At 33.6% G+C, this 24,300-nt stretch overlaps 1 protein-coding gene across 4 annotated transcripts in view; it reads right to left on the bottom strand.

Annotated features, from left to right (window-relative positions):
- The window catches only part of LOC124359064 (zinc finger SWIM domain-containing protein 8 homolog), a 130,784-nt gene that overhangs the window by 85,062 nt on the left and 21,422 nt on the right, over positions 1–24,300 (bottom strand). For all 4 annotated transcript variants that reach the window (XR_006922102.1, XR_006922103.1, XM_046811471.1 and 1 more), the window contains exons 2-8: positions 17,406–17,657; positions 14,172–14,329; positions 11,039–11,212; positions 9,268–9,404; positions 7,502–7,697; positions 4,871–5,110; positions 2,803–3,030 (exon numbers count right to left, since the gene is read on the bottom strand). Coding sequence is in view for 2 of the 4 variants with exons in the window: in XM_046811471.1 (XP_046667427.1) it covers positions 2,803–3,030; positions 4,871–5,110; positions 7,502–7,697; positions 9,268–9,404; positions 11,039–11,212; positions 14,172–14,329; positions 17,406–17,657 (1,385 nt within the window). In the remaining 2 variants the exon portion in view is untranslated. The remainder of the gene's footprint in view (positions 1–2,802; positions 3,031–4,870; positions 5,111–7,501; positions 7,698–9,267; positions 9,405–11,038; positions 11,213–14,171; positions 14,330–17,405; positions 17,658–24,300) is intronic.

The following is a 24,300-nucleotide window of genomic DNA, read 5'->3' as shown; positions in this document are numbered from 1 at the left end:
AAATCCTGTATTCTTTTTTTGGAAATCCTTTATTAGAAACAGGAATAAATATGGCATAGAGATATATCAACAGAAATGTTTATATCTCTCTTCAACCATACGAAAACCTCTAAAGCTGTGCCAGCCGACTCACGGCACTACTATAACACAAGACGTATCATTACAAGCCTGAATGTTAGGCATTATTTATTAATAATAACATAAAGAGATCTCAATTAATGTAAGAGAACCCAGGCTTGCAATGATATGTCATTGTACTATAGTCATCTCCCAACATTCCTACCAATACTCCCAAAATATAACTTACAGAAATCGTTTGTATGTAATTCATCTCTTCTAAGCACCCATTCTAGAAGTGCTTTTCTTGACTTATCTAAATCATTTAACTGTGTTGATCATAGCAACTTAACTCACGTAACCATGTGGAGTATCATGGGATAGGAGAAGCATCATTCGAGTGGCTCTTCATATTTTAGCCAAAGAAAACATATGTCTAAAGTTCCAGGATGCTTTTTTAGTACATAAATAAGGTTGGCTCATCGCTACATCACTGGCAAAATTGTCCAGTATGCAGATGACATGACTCTCTATTTCAGCACCAAATCAAATGCAGATCTTGAAATAGTGACTATCACTAAGCTCAAAAATACAATTCAGTAATTCAATGAGCTCAATCTTAAAACAAATCCAACAAAATAAAATTTCATGAAATTTGTCTGCGATGGACAGATTTAATTTGTAGTTTTTAACAGTCACTTTGGATAAAAACTGATATTAAAAAGTTGACTCAACAAAATTCCTAGGAATACACCTTGATTGAGGATTGACATGAGATCATCATGTAGACAGAATCAGTGTAAAATTATCCTGTGGCATTTATACACTGATACAAATATCCAAATACTGTCCAATTGAGGTGCCCATGGTGGACGTAGAGTGGTCTAATTTACTCCCACCTGCCCTATGACGTGGAAAACAGGGCAATAGTGCAAACAATACATTTTTTCAGAAATGTTTATTACAAACAAACTATCAGGATAGTTGTAAAACTGCAATATAGAAAGCAGTGCATCTGAAACTGTTGACATTACCCTGCCTCTATATTCTGGAGGCGTCCATTTCTCCAAGACAAAATGTAATACTATGAGAGGTAGTGCCATACATTAAGAAACTAAAGGAACGGGTTAACTACCGAGTAGCTTATGGACGTTTGCCTTCTCAGGCAAGAGTTCACTTAGTCAACCAAATACCCAATTCGATGAAAAATGCTGGGATACCCAAGACATTTAAAACTCGTCAGAAAACATCTTGGATTTCAAAAGCATTCTACAGTTTATGACACACCTTTATGAAAGACCGCGAGATTGGCTGACTGACACTGATGCAAGAGTGGGGAAAGTTCTGAATGAAAGAGAATTAGGGGAATGTACAATTGTATGTATAGACACAAATGAGATTTAAATGTAGTGAATGAATGTAAAATCTTAACATTTCGTTCACTATGAAAGATGCAAAGTAAGATGTAATTGATAATATGCAATAAAAGAAATTTTAACAGATGCATGTTGCAGTAAGCAAAGCTACTTACTTTGTAAAGCACTGAACCAGATGATAGTCAATACATCTGCTGAGTAAGCCTAGGAATTAAGATGAATAATACAGTTTGATAGTATCAATACAGATCCACGTTACAGTAAGAAAAGCTACTTTGTAAAGCACTGAACCAGATGATAGTCAATACATCTGCTGAGTAAGCCTAGGAATTAAGATGAATAATACAGTTTGATAGTATCAATACAGATCCACGTTACAGTAAGAAAAGCTACTTTGTAAAGCACTGAACCAGATGATAGTCAATACATCTGCTGAGTAAGCCTAGGAATTAAGATGAATAATACAGTTTGATAGTATCAATACAGATCCACGTTACAGTAAGAAAAGCTACTTTGTAAAGCACTGAACCAGATGATAGTCAATACATCTGCTGAGTAAGCCTAGGAATTAAGATGAATAATACAGTTTGATAGTATCAATACAGATCCACGTTACAGTAAGAAAAGCTACTTTGTAAAGCACTGAACCAGATGATAGTCAATACATCTGCTGAGTAAGCCTAGGAATTAAGATGAATAATACAGTTTGATATTCAAAATGCCAACCAGCAGCCTTTTGCAAACAGACGCATAAACATAAATATATAAAAAATTTACTGTAAATAAAATTTACTTACACAGTACTGCCCAAATGTAAAATTTAGAAAGTACTGAAAGTTAAATATTATTTACAATTGCACGTACATTTTTCAAAAAGGTTATCAGTAGGTTATACTACCGACCACCCAATAAACAACGACACAGCGGATCCCCACAGACTCAGTTGTCAAATCCTACTGATTGATTCTAGAATTTGAATCTTTGTCTGAGATTCAGTGGATTCGAGATTCAGCTTTGACACATCACTAACATGGACTTTCTGTAATGATTAGTAATGTCTGCTAATAAACATCATATTCCCCAATTTAATCCAAGTTTACACTGGGATTTCACAATAAAACTGGACAAAATAACTTTAAAATTTGTAGTTTTTTAAAATAAAACATGGATTAAATTGAGTTTTTTATGGAAATACAAGAATCTTTACTGGACCTATGCTGTAGCTGATAAAATGGACTTTTATATAAAATGATGTTTAGATCATGACATAATTCATTTTGATTTAAGAGATATGTGTTTTCATGATACATCTTCTCATCACTGTACCAATACTAAGTAATGCTAGACAGTATTTAGAAGTGTACTGTACAGGGTTGATGTGGGCGTGTTCGCTCCGTGGGGGCTCATTGTGGCGGAAGCAAGTGAAGGGTTGGGAGTTGTAGAGCCACGAGGCACTTGTATATGTGATGCCGGGAAGCGGGTAGTCATCCCAGTCCAAGAAGCAGGCCTCCACTGCTGGTTTGAACCCAGAGAACACCTCCAGAGGATTGAGTTTGTTGTGACCTTGTCTTGTGCCCAGGCTCTCCCGTTTTGTTACCTACAACACAAAACATATCAGCCAATAAATATATATACTTAGAAAGTAAAACACAATTTACTGAACTCATCTGAAACTATCACTATTTCACTGTTTCTTAGGATAACTTTTACTATGGTTTCACATTTTAAACAATATTTCAAAACTGTTAATAAATTAGAGAAACCAAGGTAAAATAATTGTATTAGTTTGTAAGTAGAATTGTGAACTCATAGGTTACATCAAGCTCGGATTGGGTACATTGTTAATGGTGTAGTATAATGGGATTATTTAAAAGGTAGTGTAAGAATCCAGCTATGGGAATTGCAGCCTTATTGTTTAGTGCACAAAGTTTTCAACATTTGATCTTCAACATTCTGAACCCTGCATGGGAGTTTTAAAAACTGTAATATTTATCAGTGTGTTTGTATGATACAAACAACAGAATCTGTAACACTAATAAGGGGTTTATATTTCTTGTTCTCTAAAGAAGTTATTAACTATAACAGTAAACATCATAACAAAACATATATCAGATGGTTCATTAGTAATACAATTACAGCTGATCTATTTGCCATACATAACACATTCTCCACTGTTTTCTTTACAAGATCTTGTAACATATGGAATTTTGTGAGGATTTTTGAAAATGTTGTGTGGTCCACATATTACAGCGGCTTGGTCTTGACATGACAACACTAGACATTTATCTGTAATAACAGTCTATCTCAAAGCTCCAGAAATGAGCTTTGAGATAGTGCATATTTGATTACAACCCCATTCCATTAATAAAAACTTTTTGTCTGCAATTAGTTCAGTAGCCATTAACCCTTTGAACCCCAGGCGACGAAATATCGTCGCCGAGAAGATATGCGAAGATCCCCGCGGCGACGATGTATCGTCGCCAATGAAGTTGCGAGAATCCCCGGGCGACGTAATATCGTCGCCATGGTATATGCGTTTAATACATATTTATTTGAAATCTTAAAATACTTATTTTATGAGTATTAATACATATTTATATGTATTTTATTAAAATACTAATTTTTTTATTTATTTATTTACTAATTTATTTATTTAGGTAATATCAGTGATTTTTGTGCTGTACGCCTAGAGGTTTTTACAAGTCGCATACTTTTATATAAAAATTCAAAAAAAGTTTATTTTTAGAGATATCAATATAATTTTTTTTGTACATACACAAAACTAAATTTAGAAAAATAAAATGTGGGTGCCCATAGTAAAAATATTTCTTATTTTTTAATTAAAAAATCTTAAAATCAATTTTTTTGCTTAAAAATCTATATACATATATTTTAAAATTATTTTAATGCTGTTAAACATTTTTTTATACTTCAGACTAATCTTTTTCTGTGTATACAATTTCATTCTGGACATTTTGGTGTGTAATACAAGACAATAGCATAAAAAATAGCAAAAGTATTAATTTTTTACAAACAGTATGCAAAACAGATGTTTCTGCTCCGGGGATTCTCGGTAGTTCTTAGGTCAAATGATTTTGGTACGTTTTTTCCACCATCAATATTTTGGTCTGGGGTTCAAAGGGTTAAAAAATCGAATTTCCAGCCAAACATAAAATTTAGTTTGATTACAACTAATTCATTGTGATAAACACAATCAAAAGCCTTGATCACAGAAAGTGGTCTGAACACAGACTTTATTCTCTCTAAAGCATTTACCATCTTCGTAATAAGTGCATCAATTATCAATTACTATTACTTATGTTATATACAGGGTATAAAAAAGTTCCACACTGGCTTGGTAATTAAAGTAAAGCAATGAGCAATGAGTAAAGCAATCACAATCGTTCAGGAACTATCAAATCCTGTATGTGTGTTACCTTCTCAATAACTTTCAGGTGCCAATCCTTGAACTGGAAGCGCAGCACATTACGCTGTGACGGTGATATCGCAGGATTGAGGGCTGCAAGTCTCCAAAGCACTACTATCTCATCACACAGCGAGCTGCAGGCGTGTTGGCTGGCCTGACTGTTGCTGTTGACGGAGCCGTGTTTGCCACCACCACCCCCACTGTAACCTGCGTGGAGCGCCACTTTGGTGTAGAACCACCATACCAGGATCTACCACATTGAATACAATACATATCTTGCAAGCACAAGAAAGCACTACAGCTAGTGTGATGAGGAACTCACTACATGTAAACTGGTACAGGGGTAGGTAAGGTAGGCCCTCCTCAGGTTGACAAATTGGGAACTGACCTTTATACCCTTATTTCAATATGATCTGGTCGAATCAATCTTACAATCACATTACAATTTTTCATTAAGCTTAAATTTTGTAGCAAGCGGTACCACTAAATGGAACAAAAAAAAATAAAATTGAAACAAAATTTACAAAGGATCGCCAATTCAATAAAAGAAAGGTTAGCATCAAGTAGACTTCTAAACAAGAATCAAACAATTTCCTTTAACTGCCATCTTTACAACAATCAGAGTGATAGACCAGATGATTCTTATCTTCGTTCCATTTTCAGTATATGAAAAACTGTAACAAAGTTCAAAATTTTTTTGGTAAAACCACTGATTTTTTTTTTTAACTCTTTTAACTCTCACCATATTCTCAAGAGATATGCAAAATCATGGAAGTCATTGTTGTACAAGATGTTAGAGTGTTGCAAAAATGTCTTTACTCAATTATTTTTCAAATTATCAAGCTAATTATTTTATTTTACTTTTTATTCAATGTAGCTTATAAAATATATAAAATTAAATTATATATATATATATATATATATATATATATATATATATATATATATATATATATATTATATATATATACCTTGACAGATTTTATTTTATAAAAAAGTATACTTATTTGTATTTAAAGATTTTAAAAATGTTTGTTTGTCGATAAAAACAATATACTTTTTGCCAATGTAACACATATAGTTCAATGCGAATGTTGAGTTCAGCCCCAGTTCACCTTCCTCATAGTGCAGCAACTCAAATCTGGTGCTGTTGCAGACTTGACTCCTGAAATCTGGAGTCATGTTCATCTGAAGGAGTCCAGTCTGCACATACTGGATGTAAGAGGAAGATGAACTGGAGCTAAACTCAGCATTCACATTGAATTGGCCCTTCCCACCATAGCTGTGTTACATATAGTGCACATTTTAAATTTAAGGTTCTTCGTTATTGGCAATGGATGTGAAAACAATCTCAAAAGCCATTTTTGTGCAAGATCTTATGAGTAAATAATGACTACCTTATTTACATTAGCCATCACGTTTTGCAGGCACATGGCATTTCTTGTTTTTGCATAGTAAATAAAACACTAACTTTAAATTTCACAGTACTCATGAGAAACTAAGACCCAAATCATTCCTCACAAAATAATTAAAACTGTTCATAAACAACAATTAAAAAACAAATTATGTTTTTACCAATTATTTACAATCAATTACAACAAAAAGTTACTAAAAAGTTGCTAAATGTAAATGTACAACAAAGTTAACTATTAAGATTGTTATTTCATTACGAGAAAATTTGCTTGATTTTTCTTCACTTTTACAATGTCTGTACAATAAATACATCAATGTTAAATGATTAGTATATTAAATTAGAAATACATGCATGGTCTATATGTTTGAAACTAATTTATTTATTTGTATAAAATATGAAAAACAATGGCAAGTAAAATGTTACAAAATCACTGAAAATGTTTAATATTTTTCAACAGTACCTTGAGAGAAATCTATGATATTTCAGGGAAAACTTTAATTTTGTTCTGCTGCTACTGTAAAAATGCCATGCACAAGTGCCAAGGAAGTCAAGTAGTTTTTAATACCCATGTGTAACAATTTACAGCTTTGTTCACTAAGGTGGACTTTATCATAAATAATGTTTAAATAACATTTCCAACGCACTAAATTGTTTTAATTCATCATTGGTGCAATCTGTACTAAATTTACATAGTAACTTTGCTTTAAAAAATTATATATATTATATTTACACAATTTTCATAGCCCTTTTAGTAATGAGTTTGGGTTATGGTAAATTTTGCTACTGATTCTGTTGTTGTTCCTACAATGAGACATTTCACGTTTATTAATTATTGGCTTCTAATTCATTTTCAATTTGTTTATTACCAACACATTCTCAATAAATGTAAAATCATTACAATTTACAAATTATTCATGAATAAAAATACAGAAAAACTAACTGCAATCAAAATATTACTTACAAAAAAAAGGATAATTTGCTAATTCAATAATCTATACATACCACAGATTAAAGAAAATACTTCTTTCCATACAAAAGTATGACAAAATCACTTTTTAGTAATCAGTAAATGGGTAAAATAGAAAATATGAAGTGCAAACAAAATATTATTTACAAAACCACAAAAATGCGGTCAAATCATAAAAGAACTTCTTATCAGGATATCAGGATGGGACCATCATACCGATTTGTACTTTGGTCAGTACTTTACTGTAAGAGTAAAGTTACCTGTTCACAAGCCATACACTCCTCGGTAATGATCTCCAAAAGAGGCAAAGCGTTGCGGTCATTGCGCTTGAACATCTCTCTCACGATGGACAGCAGGTTCCACATGCCCTCGGGCTCTCTACCTCTCAGAGGCCGCAACAGACTGGTCCACTCGGACGCTGCAGGCGGCGCGGTGTTGCTCAGGTAATTCACATCACTGCGCACAGAGATCAGACATATTAACAGATGAATAGAGAAAGTTATGATATAGTGAAAGTTGGCATCACCAGTCAATTATTATATTAACCCATTCATGACTGAATAAATTACTATAATTTTTGGACTACAGAACTGGATATTTTCCATGCTTTCGTGTAAGAACAGGTGCACTTTGCATAACACTTACTGTATAACATGCTATGAATATTATAAATTTACTTTAGTTATTCCTTGTTATTGTATGAACACAAAATGTTAGTTTTTTTTTTTTTTAATATACATATATTTATACTATTTACAAATTTTTATTATACTTCTTTAGAATTTGGTTTGGGTGTGAAACACCTCAAAACATGTTTCCAGATGAAGTGGAACATGACACATTTTTACATTGGTACACTGTTTCACTTCTGTTCCCCTGTGAGGCACAAACTTTACATTTTCTTGGGGGCCTGGCTTTGGTGGTTGGAGGTATCTTTACAATAAAATGCTCCCAAAACTTTCCTTGAAGGCGCAGTGTGGTGATTCTCCACAAGCCTACCAAAGGGTTACCTGAGCCCAAAAGGTTTCGTCACAGAAGTGATTGAACACATCTGATTCAGTGCAGTTTTCTCCTAACTGCCTCGAAATGATAGGATTTACTCCATGATTGCCGGTAAAACGCATTGTACTAACAGTATTTGGTCCAACACTCCACGCGAAATCACAAGGCCTAGCCGGTGGGTTATCGTCACTTTCATTATCACTGCTGTCATCGTTTGTACCATCAGACATTTCATTATTTTCATGTATCATGTCATCTTGTTCACTGTCACTTTCCTCATCACCACTTTCATCTAAAACATTAGCAACCTAAGCCGCAAAATCATCCGAATTTACGAACATGGTTGCGAGACGCCATCTTGACTGTTTACAAACGAAAGAAAGCTGTTTTGACAAGATGATTTGAGGCAATATCAGATGATTTTCAGCAATGAAGAAGAAAAACATAGACTAGAATATTGAGAACAAAATATGCAGCAAATGTGAATGCCTCTGCGATCTATCGGTAATATATTTAACTATATCAATGTCGTGTCTAGCGGATGGGCGCTGCCCGTCTTTAGTCGTTGGGCCACGCGAAGTGAAGGACGGAAACTGCCCATCCAATGTCTTGAATGGGTTAATGTCTAAAGGGATAGATTTGGACTTATAGGGGTGGACTATTGCCTCACCCCATACATTCTTCAATGCACTCATCACATCACTGTGACTAGAATTATAAGTCACTGTACAACACCTTATCAACTTCGGAATTATGTCAGTGTTAACATTTCATCACTAAATGCTATGTAAACAAACTGTAAAACAAAAAAAAAACAAATAGTCAATAAAGATGAACAATCAACCCGGCCACCATAAAAAAATTAAATAATTTTGCTAATTGTTGCATGTAAACACAACAAAAATACATTCTAACATCTTGCAGAGTTGAAACAAACTAAATAAATCTTTCAAGATCAACACCAGAACATGTGCAATCAGTCTCAGGCCAGGAATATGTAATCAACATATGTGTCTACACCTACCTGAAGACAATAGGAGCAGGTACGCAGAACTTGATGAGTATTTTCTTAATGTTGTCATGCAAAGTTTTCTCATCTAGATACCACGACGTCTGCTCATTGGCAGAAGCTCCAGCGGTTGGGTCTGGGGCTCCACACACCTGCAACATTACCTACCATGTATACTACACCTTCAACATTGCCTATCATGTATACTACACCTGCAACATTATCTACCATATATACTACACCTGCAATATAGCCTATCATGAATACTACACCTATAACATTACCTACCATGTATACTACACCTGTGACATTGCTTATCATGTATACTACACCTATAACATTACCTACCATGTATACTACACCTGCAACATTGCCTATCATGTATACTACACCTGCAACATTATCTACCATGTATACTACACCTACAACATTGCTTATCATGTACACTACACATGTGACATTTTTTACCATGTATACTACACCTGCAACATTGCCTGACATGTATACCAACTTGTTTGTGACTACTGTATGATGAAGTATGAGGGCTGCCATCATGAATCAAGAAGGGTCTATGTCATTAGTGTTATTAGTTACGATTCGGTAGTATTTTTAAATTTTAAAATGCCATTTAAGTTGTTTGAGAATACATTAATTGATTTAAAAAGAATATTTTATTAGGGAATCAAAAACTAAAGGCAATATTTCTACACAAATTTAACCCTTTGTGTCCTAAACACCTTGTCACGGTTATTTACTAAAGAGCCAGTGAGGAAATTTGCAGTATCTTCAAGTTTCTTCTATCTTCTATCCAGTATCAAGTATCAGTATCTTCTATCCACTTCTGAGGTTGAGTGGAAGAGAGGGCTAAATAGCCCTAACTCCGCCTCTTAAATAAAAACATATTTCAGTTCATTTCAAATCTTGTTTAACTTATCAAAGCCACGGTAGTGATGTCCAATCTGGATCGTAGGCTTGTCTATGTTCATTTTATACAATATGTAAATATTAACAATCATTCTGGCAAAGATATGAAACGTCCTCCTCTCTGACAATGAAGCATCTGGTCTGCATTATTGTGTTTTGCTTGTTATAAATACTTTCTTATCTTTTTTAACCTTCATTTTGTTGGTGGCACAACTATTAATAGAGAGCAGTAAAACTTGCTTTTTCTGACAGACTTTTAGTCTGATCCCTAACAAAAGCATATTGTTTTTACAATAGTATTTTATTTCATGTGCAGAAAATTTTATGGAAAACATTTGCGGAGAGCTTCCTTTTTCCGACCATAAGTCATAGCAATTGTAAAAGGGTTTGAGGATATAAACTACTAAGGGAGGCTGCTCTATTCTGATAACTAACACGTTTTTTTCTATTTTGCTTACATATTATCTATAATATTTTTATCGTAAGTCTAATTTTGTACTTGGAATGAACAAGATACTTTTATTGTTATCACTTCTTAATTACATAGCAATGTAATTATTACTTTTAGTTATGCATTTGCTTTTTAATTGTAAATGATACAATGGTAAATTAATTATTGGTGGGTTGCTATATTTGTTTGGTCTTTTGAATACAGTGAATGACTTGTATATATTTCATGACATTGGATGTATTACACCTGTCATTAGCACTTCGCAATTTTTGTCAGTTAAATTTGTATCATTAATTAATACCCAATGCATTTTAACCCTATTACAAAATTTCCTTTCAAATATAACAGAATTATTGCAAAAGAATCTAAATTTAATAATATAAGGTTAGTAAATGATTTAAATTAGGTTACCGAATTGATAGCTGAGGGCTGAGAAGACAGCAGCTCATCTAACAGCCTCTGGGCAGTCGGCAGGATCTGCTGAGGCAGCTCACTGATGAGGTACTGAGCAAACTTCTGTAACTGGTCTCTCTGTAGTCGAGAGAGAGACTCGCTCACTGGAGCTCTCAGGCAAACCTGGGTAGGCTGTAACATATGGTTTTTGACTGAGTTACTCTTCACAGACAGCTGAAACTAACTGATATTGTACTGATGTAACAGGTTCCTTGTAACTGAGAGTCTTACCTAATGAACCAACCAGTCTGAATTGGTAAGCTGTAATGTATTAAAGATTGTTCTTTATAGTTCATAGGATCCACAATGTAAGCCACTGACCACTAGGCATACTTGGGTCAGTTGTAACAACGGTTGTTAACTGAGTTACTCTTCACAGACAGCTGAAACTAACTGATATTGTACTGATGTAACAGGTTCCTTGTAACTGAGAGTCTTACCTAATGAACCAACCAGTCTGAATTGGTAAGCTGTAATGTATTAAAGATTGTTCTTTATAGTTCATAGGATCCACAATGTAAGCCACTGACCACTAGGCATACTTGGGTCAGTTGTAACATACGGTTGTTGACTGAGTTACTCTTCACAGACAGCTGAAACTAACTGATATTGTACTGATGTAACAGGTTCCTTGTAACTGAGAGTCTTACCTAATGAACCAACCAGTCTGAATTGGTAAGCTGTAATGTATTAAAGATTGTTCTTTATAGTTCATAGGATCCACAATGTAGGCCACTGACCACTAGGCATACTTGGGTCAGTTGTAACATACGGTTGTTGACTGAGTTACTCTTCACAGACAGCTGAAACTAACTGATATTGTACTGATGTAACAGGTTCCTTGTAACTGAGAGTCTTACCTAATGAACCAACCAGTCTGAATTGGTAAGCTGTAATGTATTAAAGATTGTTCTTTATAGTTCATAGAATCCACAATGTAAGCCACTGACCACTAGGCATACTTGGGTTAATTCTAACATATGAAAAGTTGATAGTTGAGCCATTAACTCATTTTAATGTTTACTGTTGCATATATTATTTTGTTATCAGATATAAATTTTATTTACTTATATTTTTTCTGAAATTGTTTTTTATTTAAATATACTATTAATTTTTTTATTTCATATTTTATTATGAGTTAACATAATGACCAAACTACCCATTTAGGCGGAAACACTGTTTGTTTGTGTTTAGTTGTGTGTGTGTGTGTGTGTGTGTGTGTGTGTGTGTGTGTGTGTGTGTTTTGTATTTAGCACATTTGGAGGACATTGAAATATACCGTCACTGACAAACTGAGGACCAAAATCTTACTGCTGACACACACATGGTCCTCGGTACGTTTAAAGCCGAGAATTGTATTTCTGTATCTGCCTGTAATCCAGAAAATACCAGATTTGTACATATTGATAAATGTCCCATCTGGTATGGTTAGCCTAACATGTTAGTTCCAAATGTGTCTCCATTGTACATTGGGTTATATGCACCATACACTTGATACCTCATCCTATGCCACGTAAGTGATGGCTCAGCTTGAATATTTTTGTCACACACGCCATTACTATTAAGCTGTGACTCTTCACCTCACATCTAACTGACCACAAGTTACTTCATAACTATCGTGGCAACCTATTTTTAACTGCACAGATATATTTTTTTATACTTTACACATCAAAACATTATTACAATTTCAATAACACAGGCTAAAACCAATTGATTATATTTAAATCACATATGCATGGACATTGTGATAACTACCAAAATATACTGATGTAAAAATTACACTGGGTTTTTTTATGTATTATAAATTTGTTGGTATATAAACAATCAGAACTAACCAAATTACAAAAAAATATGTATAGCAATTTGGTAAGATTAATTATGATTATGATATTTACTTTAAAATTTAGTGTGACAACACAATAAATTTAAAATGTAACTTTCTAAAAAAGAACATAACTTTAACCAGTTTTTAAAACATCAATAAAAACATATTATGTTTGTATTTAGTTTCATTTTCTCCTTCAATTAATATTGTGTTTTATAGTGATTTTTTTTTTCAAAGTGCTATTTCTCATGTAAAACTGAAAAAATATATACTTTAAGTAAACATATACAGGGTGTCCACAAAAGGTGTCACAAACGTCTGGTGCTAATAATACTCATCATTAACATAGGTCGAGAAATGTCTTGTTTAGCTGCTGGCCACCATTTTGTATTTTTTTAATAAACATTTATTATCTTCATTATCTCTAGAATATGACAATAAATAATTTGATAAAACCAAAAATTCTGTTTTTAAAGCATAGTTTTTCGAACTATACAAAATATATATAATTACATTGAAATATATTTCTGTAAACTATTTTCCATTGTATTTAACAGTTTTATATCTAAATACATTCTTTTCGCTCAGTGATAGCCTGTGTATAAACTCTGTTTAGGAATCTCATGAGTTTAGGCCTATGAGAAAAGTGAAAATGTAGGTTTACACAAAAAGTAGTGTTATCTTTACAGTTTTGTGGATAATAAAGTTATTTTTGGTGTATGATACAACTTTAGTTGTACATAACAGTGTCAGTTGTTTTGAGGAAACTTTTTCCCAGTGCAATTTTGCATACAAAAATGTTCAAAAATGTTTTGGTAAGTACCATCTGTGTTTTTTATATTATATATCTACATTATTTGTGTGTGTTTTTAATTAAAACATTTATAGGAATTATATGGGAATAACAGGAAAAGCCCTATGATAATGATGACTATTATTATTATTATTATTATTCTATGTTTATACCCCTTTTGTTATTCACTGATTGAAAAGACGTATTAGCTGCTAGGACAGGAAAAGAGTCACAAGTGAGGTTTATTTGTATGGCATACAATGGATAGCCAGGCCTATACACACATTGGTGTTGTTTCACATCTACCACAAAAGACAGCAAATTCGTATAGACAATATTCGTATTTTTTTATTATATACTTGTCAAAACTAATGTACATTTCATATTAAATGTCTTGTCTATAGTAATTATGCAAGGTAACGACATCATAAAATCAAGTGAGGAGAGTTCTATTAGATTATTTATAGCAGTACCTGGTGGATTCGGTGCAGGCATACGGCCACAATGTGCGAACACCAGTAGGCAGTGGAGTTGCAGGTACAGTTGCAAGACGTGATGCGCCTGCGGTCAAATGTTACAGCTACATTGTAAGTGGTGATAGTGGCAGACACACTGGCACTCAGGTGGAAACCTATCAAACATTCTCACTGTTAGCTAACATACTGATAACTACATACTTGCTTGTTCCATAATTTTCCCATTTACATTCAATATTTATCTTAAATACATAAATATAATACTTCTTATACTAAAATTGTGCTTTCAGTCTTTACTTTATATGAAAAACAAAGCAAACTAAGGAATACCATGATGAGTGTTGCACTTCTCTAGAACACATTAATTGTAGATTATCCACTATCTCAAGAGCCCCAGAGGATTACAAGGTGACCCTTGCACCCAAATACACAAACACCATCAAACATGTAAACTGGACTTCCTGCCCTCCCTATACCAATGATTCACATAGTAGACCCTAGTCTGCAAAACTACTATTGTTTATCATTTTTATGTTAGTTAATATTTTTGTAATTTTATAAATCTGCATTTATTTTATAAAAATAGAGTCCAAAAACTAAATAACTACAACCTTCCTGATGTATCTTAGAAATGGAGGGACCAATGATTTCTTTATTTCTGTCAGGAATCTCATGTTTGGATTTTCATTAAATAATATGCAGAATTAAAATATTACAAGAATATTACCTAAAATGAAAAATATAAAAACTTTACAGTTTGCAGACGGCAGGTGGGTGGCAATCAGTATTCAACATCAAATCCTAGTGATATTTCACTGAACAAATTTTGTCTGGAACATAAGAGCAAGCACCAACCGGTAATCAACATCCAGTCCTAGTGATATTGTACTGAACAAATTTTGTCTGGAACATAAGGGCAAGCGCCAACCGGTATTCAACATCCAGTCCTAGTCCTAGTAATATTGTACTGAACAAATTTTGTCTGGAACATAAGAGCAAGTGCCAACCGGTATTCAACATCAAGTCCTAGTGATATTTCACTGAACAAATTTTGTCTGGAACATAAGAGCAAGCACCAACCGGTAATCAACATCCAGTCCTAGTGATATTGTACTGAACAAATTTTGTCTGGAACATAAGGGCAAGCGCCAACCGGTATTCAACATCCAGTCCTAGTCCTAGTAATATTGTACTGAACAAATTTTGTCTGGAACATAAGAGCAAGTGCCAACCGGTATTCAACATCCAGTCCTAGTCCTAGTAATATTGTACTGAACAAATTTTGTCTGGAACAGAAGGGCAAGCGCCAACCGGTATTCAACATCCAGTCCTAGTCCTAGTAATATTGTACTGAACAAATTTTGTCTGGAACAGAAGGGCAAGTGCCAACCGGTATTCAACATCCAGTCCTAGTCCTAGTAATATTGTACTGAACAAATTTTGTCTGGAACATAAGGGCAAGCGCCAACCGGTATTCAACATCCAGTCCTAGTGATATTGTACTGAACAAATTTTGTCTGGAACATAAGAGCAAGTGCCAACCGGTATTCAACATCCAGTCCTAGTCCTAGTAATATTGTACTGAACAAATTTTGTCTGGAACATAAGGGCAAGCGCCAACCGGTATTCAACATCAAGTCCTAGTGATATTTTACTGAACAAATTTTGTCTGGAATATAAGAGCAAGCGCCAACCGGTATTCAACATCCAGTCCTAGTGATATTTTACTGAACAAATTTTGTCTGGAACATAAGTGCAAGCGCCAATCGGTATTCAACATCAAGTCCTAGTGATATTTTACTGAACATTACTTCATTACTCAGACTAGCAGTGTTATCTGGGATAATCACTCATAAATTGGAGTGAATCTATAAATAGCACAAATTTTCACACTATATAGTAAATATATATTGTTTCCAAATTATTAGATTGCCATAAGAACTGGTTGTAGTGAATCAACCTTGTTTTCCATAAGAATAATGTTAAAACTTGTTTACTTTTACACCCTTATTTTTGATATTAGTGTTATCAGAGATATCTCACTTATTATAATTAATACTCATCCAAACGCTATTTAGTTCTTCTTATGTGAACTGTATATTTTTTAAATATTTCAATTATAAAGTATTAAGGTCTTTGAGATTTTTTCTGAACAACCAACGAAAATATTGAAATATCTAAAAAGCGTTTGAATAATTTATGTATTAATTATATGTTTTTAACAAGACATCATACATAATTCTATGGCTAAAAATAAGCTTGTAAAAGTGGATGAGGTTTAATGAAATTTAACATTGTTTTTACAGTGCTAAAATCAGGATGACTGCCAGTAGAGCCAGCTCTAAGTTATCAAATGATCAAAATGACATTGGTTACTAAACATAGTTAAGAATCAATCACTAAAATAGTAAACTCTATAGGTTTATTGTTCATTGTTTGCTTCTGCAGTTGTATGATGCACATAGTTACAATCTGATGTTGTATCTTGGGACGACTGTGAATTGTGAGAGAGTGGCCTTTTACTACAAATACTACTACCAGTATTTGTTACCAGTCTGTTACCAGCCTATGCCCGTTACTTTACTTACTTTTTTTTAGTTTTATTGTAATGGGAGCTAGGTTTATGTATTTATGTATGTACGTGAGTGTGTTAAGTGTGCTACATATCTGAGTTATATATGATTAAAACTTATCGGCAATGTGGGTCGACCTATCTTTTCAACGACTTGTGCCCACACACAGGCTTGCCTATGTGGGTACTTTTTTTCCTATATTTTAAGTAATGTTATTGTTTTAATCATACTTGAAAATTACTATAGTATATATTATTCTATTATGGAATTGTAATTTCTTTATTTGGAAATAAATAAGGTTTTGAATTGAAAAAATTGAATTGAATACTAATGGTAGGTACTAAGGTTAATACATCAACAACTCACAATACATATCGTACATAGGTATTAATTGGGTTACCCAGATTTAACAAATCAGCTTTTGCTGAGCCCAGTATAGGTTCCACTGGCAGGCATAAACAAACCAGAAGTGAACCCTCGTGGGATAGGAATGTCCAGTAAGCAAGGACACCATAGTACCCCCAAATCTGTAGAGGAGATTTGACAGTAAAAGAGTAATAGCGATGATTTACTTGTTGGAACTCTTGGGTATTGCTTTACCCGGACAGGAATAGTTATAAAGAAGGCTACAGTAAGTAAAGGAGACCAAGGTACTTACCTATCTGCAGAGGGTCTTTGACGGCACGATTGCGGTAGAGATGTTCTCCTCGTTGGAACTCATCAGCACTGCTGTTAGCAAGGCAGGAATAAAGACGTATATCCTCCTCGTTGTCAGGGAAACTCCAATACGCAATACGCAGTTGTAACTGTTCCGGCACTGGAGGATAGACATGCTCCACTAACTCAAACGGGATGTGTGAGGCTACACACCGCGCAGCTAGTTCACACAGTGCCGCTACTCGTTCCGTGTCTGCACATACACACATACATACCAGACATACTTCATGTGAAGATGGCAGCACTCTTAAATAAAAGCTATTGAATTTCTTTGTTCATCAGTTGACAGTTACTCACCAAAGTTTCAGCCATTTTGGACGTACAGTTATTAAGTAACAGTTGTTTGAGTGAGCTGATGTGAGTTTTAGTGAAAATGGACAAAATGAGTACTGAGATGTCATTAAATATTTGCTTTTGAAAGGAAATACGCCTTCACAAATCAAGATCAGTTGGATTTTGTATATGGGGACTCTGCACCATCATTTACCTCAGTGAAATTTTGGGCTGCTGAATTTAAACATGGCCATAAGAGCTTGGGAGATGATAAACGTTCAGGACATCCAAAACTGCAACTACTGACAAAAACATCACCAAAGTTCACCAAATGGTCCAAGAAGACTGCCGAATTAAACTAAAAAATGATAGCAAAGGTTATGAACATGTCAAAAGAACGTACTTGTCACATATTAAATCAACATTTAGACATGAGAAAGCTGTCAGCACGTTGGGTGCTGCGTTTGCTCATGTTAGACCAAAAATGTGTTTGAATGAACATTTCCAACCCTCTTTTGGTACAGTTTAGGCGAAATAAAACTGAGTTTTGGTGCCACTTAATTACTGTAGGTGAAACTTGGAATACACCATTATATGCCCCAAAAGAAAATACAGTCCAAAAGTGGACTTCAAATGAGGAACCGGATCCAAAAAAAGCAAAAACTGTTTTTTTGGCTGAGAAAGTGATGAATACCATTTTTTGGGAGTTATTTTAATCGATTATCTTCAAAACGGAAAAATCATTAAAAGAGCATACTATGCATCATTACTTGACAAACTGAAGGCAGAACTTGCGGACAAACAGCCACATTTGCAGAAAAAGAAAATCCGGTTTCACCAAGACCTCCGGCTTACATCTCAACAAAGGCCATCGGCAAAAATCCACGAATTACGGTTTGAACTGTTTGACCATCTGCCTTACTCACCAGATCCAGCCCCACGCAATTTCTTTTTGTTCCCTCATTTAAAAATTGCGCTCAGAGGACAAAGATTTTTGTCAAATGAAGAGGCAATCACCTTTATCAAAAACTAGTTTGCAGACAAAAATGCAAAGTACTATGTAGACTGCTGGGAGAAAGCATCACTGGGAGAAGTGTGTACAGTTACAAGGAGACTATGTTGAAACATTTTTTTTTTATTTTTGACTTGCGTCTTGTATCTTTGTTAGATCGAAAACTTTTCAGACCACCCTCGTATAATATAATGCACACTTGTTTACATAAATGCCTTCATTAGCTGAGTGTTAACAAAGTCTATCACTCAAGGAATAGAATAACTTCATCCTATCTGTCTGTCTGTTTGTCTATACGATATCTTGTAAACAAAGTGACTTACAAGTTTGCACGAAGCTTCATTTCTAGGAAGTTAAAACTGATTGCAATGATGGTACATTGGTCTTATGGGTAACCATGATGGCAACAAGAAAAACACAGAATAAGTAAATTTTTAAACAGAGTGCAATCATATGAGACTTTAACATATGATATATTTTTTTAGTAAATGAGAAAGTAAAAGAGTGGAAAATCAATGTTAAAAATCAGTGACGTTTGATTTCAATTCACTCTTGCATTGTAGTTTTCTCCCTAGCTCAAAGTAACACTGTTATGAAACCAAATCTGATGAATAAAAATCTGAATGTATCATGTGGTAAGTTCTATGATAGTGAACGTCTAACCATGGAATTTGGCTGACCCCCATTAAAACCTATCACTCAGTGAGCTGACATGGTTTCGCTTTTATTTGCCATGGATGATGTGAAAAGTTCTTCTCTACATGATCGTCTCAGGAAATCTCGAGCATGGAATGAGTTATGGATTTTGTATAGCTACAAAATTTTACAAACATCTCAGCAAAGCTTGTGACACTTAGTATGGCATACTCCTACCTTGTTTTTAATAGATTCAGATTAAACTTGTTACGTACATAGTAATCTCACATAGTTTGGATGAGTTTGCTAGCCAATCTCACCTAATACAATATTTCGAGATGGTGGCCATTTGCATTAGTGCAACAATTTAACTCCAGTATTTCGGAATTCAGGCTTAGAATGACACATGGTGAATAAATATTATGTAACTGTAAACAAATGTTATTCTTGATGTTTTTACAATATCTGGATTTTAAAGAATAGTCAAAACTCAAAACCTTATTTAAAATTCCTTGTTTAACAGGTCAAAAAATTCCTGTTCTCTGGACTATTTTTAAACCAAATAAAAACACCTGTAATGGTATGTTTAAGCCTTGCACTAAGTATGAGATGTTACCAAATTTCAGAATGTAGTTTTTTAGGTCCCTGGTAAGATAAAAATTTCCAAAAATAGTGGCCTCCGAATAATACAAAAGTACCAAAAACAATTTTTACAACTCATTTTTTCTACTGTTTATTTGATGAATCCACTGTGTTCTGTATTTTCATTTATTTAAAAGTGTATAAATAAAAACATCTTCCAAATCACTTACATCTATTTTTAATATGTTATAGTCATTGTACTCAAATAGTTATCAGACCTCTTTTTAAAAAACATGAAAAAACAAATATGTCCAATCGTTGTCCTTCAGTAGTTTTACCAGTTTGGTCAAAAATCTTTTAAAAAGCTGATTCTAACAAGACTTCAATTTGTTTTTAAGAAAATAAAAGGTTTTAGCTAAATACCAGTTGAGATTTTAAACAAAATCTCCAACTATCCAAACAGTTTATACTTTAATGGAATCTCTGTTACAGTCGCTTGAAAGATAAGACCATGTTGATGTGTGATCTCTCAAAGGCATTATACTGTGTCAACCATGATTTACTTTTACTAAAGTAGACTACTATAATAGAATAAAAAATACTCTGGACGTAAATTTAAAGACTGATTATGCTGCTGCTTAGCTTTCAGGAAGCAACAGGTCATTTGCCAATTACCACAGGAACTATTAACTCCATGAGTTTCACATTTACTGGGCTCAGTTTTATTTTTATTATGCATAAACGACCTACCCCACACATTGTCAAAACCACACATAAGCTAATCTACACCACACCAACAGTTACAGATTCAAAGTATATGACGTTTGACTAAAATCAACTTTTAGTTTCCTTCAAATGGTCTCAAATTAAATCAGGTAAAAAGTGAAGTTATTATTGTTTTACGAGATCAAACTCTGATGAAAACTTTAAATGTAAAGAAATACAAGTGGTACTTTCTTGGCAGTTCTCTGCTTTGTTCTACTTGTTTTTCCTTGAGTCTTAAATCCAGTTATTAACTTTAATATGCTAAAGGCTGTAGCTGTCTACTATGCATACGTATAATCCCATCAGAGATACAGGGTTGCTGTTTTAGGACAACTCCGCAAACTCATACAATCGTTTAAATTCAAAATTATGTTTTAATTGCACTGCAATGAATCATGCACACCAATTTTCAAAAAGAATAAAATTTTAACACTGCTTTCTATTTACGAGTAGACTTACAAACTGCTATCATTTTACAGGCTACGTATTAAGCAGTATTCATAATAACTAAGTCACTCATCACTACCAGTTAAGACATGTCAACCTACATTATCCAATCCACCCTGAAACATTATATGAGTGAAGGGCATTTTTCTCTACTCAGATTTCATAATAAACTTTGTGTTTTTCCATTTAGAAGTGCACTAAAAAGTCATCTCATTGTCCAGACATATAGCAGTGTTTTGGCATATTACATGATTATTTCAACTCATCACACACACATTGACGTGTCGTATAATAAGGTTACGTTTAAGCTTCAAATAATGTAAAATTAAAATAACTAATAAATAAATATACCATTTAAAAGTATTCAACTTTTTCTAGTTTGTAGTAGTTGACTTTTAACAAATTTCCAACACACACAAAAGTTTTTCTACTACACAGTTTAGTAATAGATGCAGTCTAACCCTGTAGTAGGCCTACATAAACATTACGAGACAACATTGTATTATATATATGAATAACATAAAAAATTATATATTGGAAAATGTCGTATTCCTTTATCTAGTGATACTACAATAAATAGTTTTTCCAATGCTCCAAGATTCTACATTACGAGACAAAATCGCTGAATGGGTGATACCACCGCGGCGACGGAAGATAACAGGTTAACCTGTTAGGCTCGATTCACTTGAGCGACAATCGCGCTGGAACTGATCGCGGCAACTTGCAACGACTGTTCCTGGCGCGATTTCATTTACAAAGTGTGTTCGGTTTACACGAGCGAGATCACGGCGATCTGATACAGCTGAATCGCACGATAAACAAAGTGGATATGGCAAGACGTAAGGGCTTGTTTATCATTAATTTCATGTTTCCTGCACCGCGTAATAATAGACACAATTGCACCTGGAGAACTACATGGACCAATGTACGTACATTTATATCTGACAATCGATGTTACAAAATGTTGCTGTATTCTTCACAACTATACAGACGAGCTTGAGACGGTAATAACTTTAAGGACACAATTGAAAGGGTCATTTAATAACACAAGTCCATTTTGAGCAAAAATTATTATCGTTGATTACTTGAGTAGGGTGTTTTTACACAGTTCATAGAGAAACAACACAAGTCCTATATATCCATAGCCAATTTTAAGTGCCTTTGGATAACAGTTCCGGGACTTATGTTATTTCTCTATTGAACATATGTGAGTCGTCAGCTGACTATTCATAATAACTGTTTACTTTGATACTGTCATATCCATTTAGGTTATGTTTGTTGTATTGTACAAGAGACTATTTGTGTTGTAATAAACATATATTGTTTACCTGATATACTTAAATACTCCCAATATGTAGGAATATAATATAAATATTCAATAAAAGAGGAGAAATAAAGGAGTGATTAACAAAAATGAATATAAACGTGCTGATAAAAAGGCTAGAATATCAGGATCCGCCTATACAAACTATTCTGGTAAAACTGGCCCTAAAAGAACACCTGGAAATAGTTACAAGTAAGTAACCAAAGAACATTTTTACTTAAATTTATGTACCTAAAATCTCTATAAATACTTAATATTTTCGATTAGTGTAATTTAGTAATGTAGGCCTAGCTGCTGCATTTTATGTCAATAATAAGTTATTTCAGAGTTCAATTAATTATTTCGTTTTATTTTAGGTGCAAACACAAATGCTTCCAAAATATTGCGAAAGTTTTAAAAAATTGTTGATTTGGGGACAAAGAACCAACAGGATCGTTACTTACGGTCTCTTATGCCCCTCTCTGAAATTAAGCAACAGGAAAATGTAAAGAAAACTCTCAAAAACTGGACAGAGCATCTTCATATAACTATGAAATTTCAACTTCAAAAGGAAAAATATAGGTGTGTAAAGAACCATTTTTAAACATTCACTTGATAAGCAGTGAATGTGTTAAGTGATATTGATACAGAGATTACAACCATGTCTGCAAAAGGAAAAATATAGGTGTGTAAAGAACCATTTTTAAACATTCACTTGATAAGCAGTGAATGTGTTAGGTGATATTGATACAGAGATTACAACCATGTCTGCAAAAGGAAAAATATAGGTGTGTAAAGAACCATTTTTAAACATTCACTTGATAAGCAGTGAATGTGTTAGGTGATATTGATACAGAGATTACAACCATGTCTGCAAAAGGAAAAATATAGGTGTGTAAAGAACCATTTTTAAACATTCACTTGATAAGCAGTGAATGTGTTAGGTGATATTGATACAGAGATTACAACCATGTCTGCAAAAGAATTAGAATGAGAGTATAATAAACCTGGTTAAGAAACATATTAGCTCTTTCCCGATCAAAATTGCACATGCAGTAACACCGAATACCACTTTCTTAGTGCAAAACTATCTATTGTGAACATGCATAAGTCTTTCTGTGCCAACAAAGACTTTGAGCTGGCTGACATGAGTGTCAAGAATAAAAATAATATATTGATATTTTTCTTAGGTCTTCATATATCTTACTCAGGACAGATTTATGTATTTTTCATAAAATTATAGCATTTATTAATAATTTTAAAATAATAATAAAATACATTTATAATTGAGGACTCTAATATAAATATCTTATAAGTGAACAGACCAGAGGTTGAACGTTTCAGGGGCTTATTAGAAATTTTTAATTTGAAATGGTCTATAAACTCACCCACGCATGTCACAGTCATATCATCAACTGCCATTGATAATGTCATATCAAATATTGATAAAATGAATATTTCTATCATTAACACATCTTTTTCTGGTCATGATGCACAATCAATTTTCATTGAAAATTGTTGTACAAAAATTTGATTATGCAAAAACAACACTAGACGCAAATTACAACAAAACAATATTCTAAATTTAAATTGCAGCCTTCAACAACAAAATTGGAGGTTTCTTGAATATTCTTGAAACATTGAAAAAATTTACAACAGTTTCTGATTTCGTTTTTTACTATACATTAATACATGCTGTCCCTATTAAACTTATACGGTTACAACAATTGTTAAAATGAGTAAATGGATTACTATTTATGCATCCTAATATCAAGAAAAGCTTGAAAATGTGTGACGAATAAGCAAAACTGTCTAATG

The sequence above is a fragment of the Homalodisca vitripennis genome, chromosome 4, assembly GCF_021130785.1.
Source record: "Homalodisca vitripennis isolate AUS2020 chromosome 4, UT_GWSS_2.1, whole genome shotgun sequence".
NCBI lineage: Eukaryota > Metazoa > Arthropoda > Insecta > Hemiptera > Cicadellidae > Homalodisca > Homalodisca vitripennis.
This window is presented reverse-complemented; position numbering and strand designations above follow the sequence as displayed.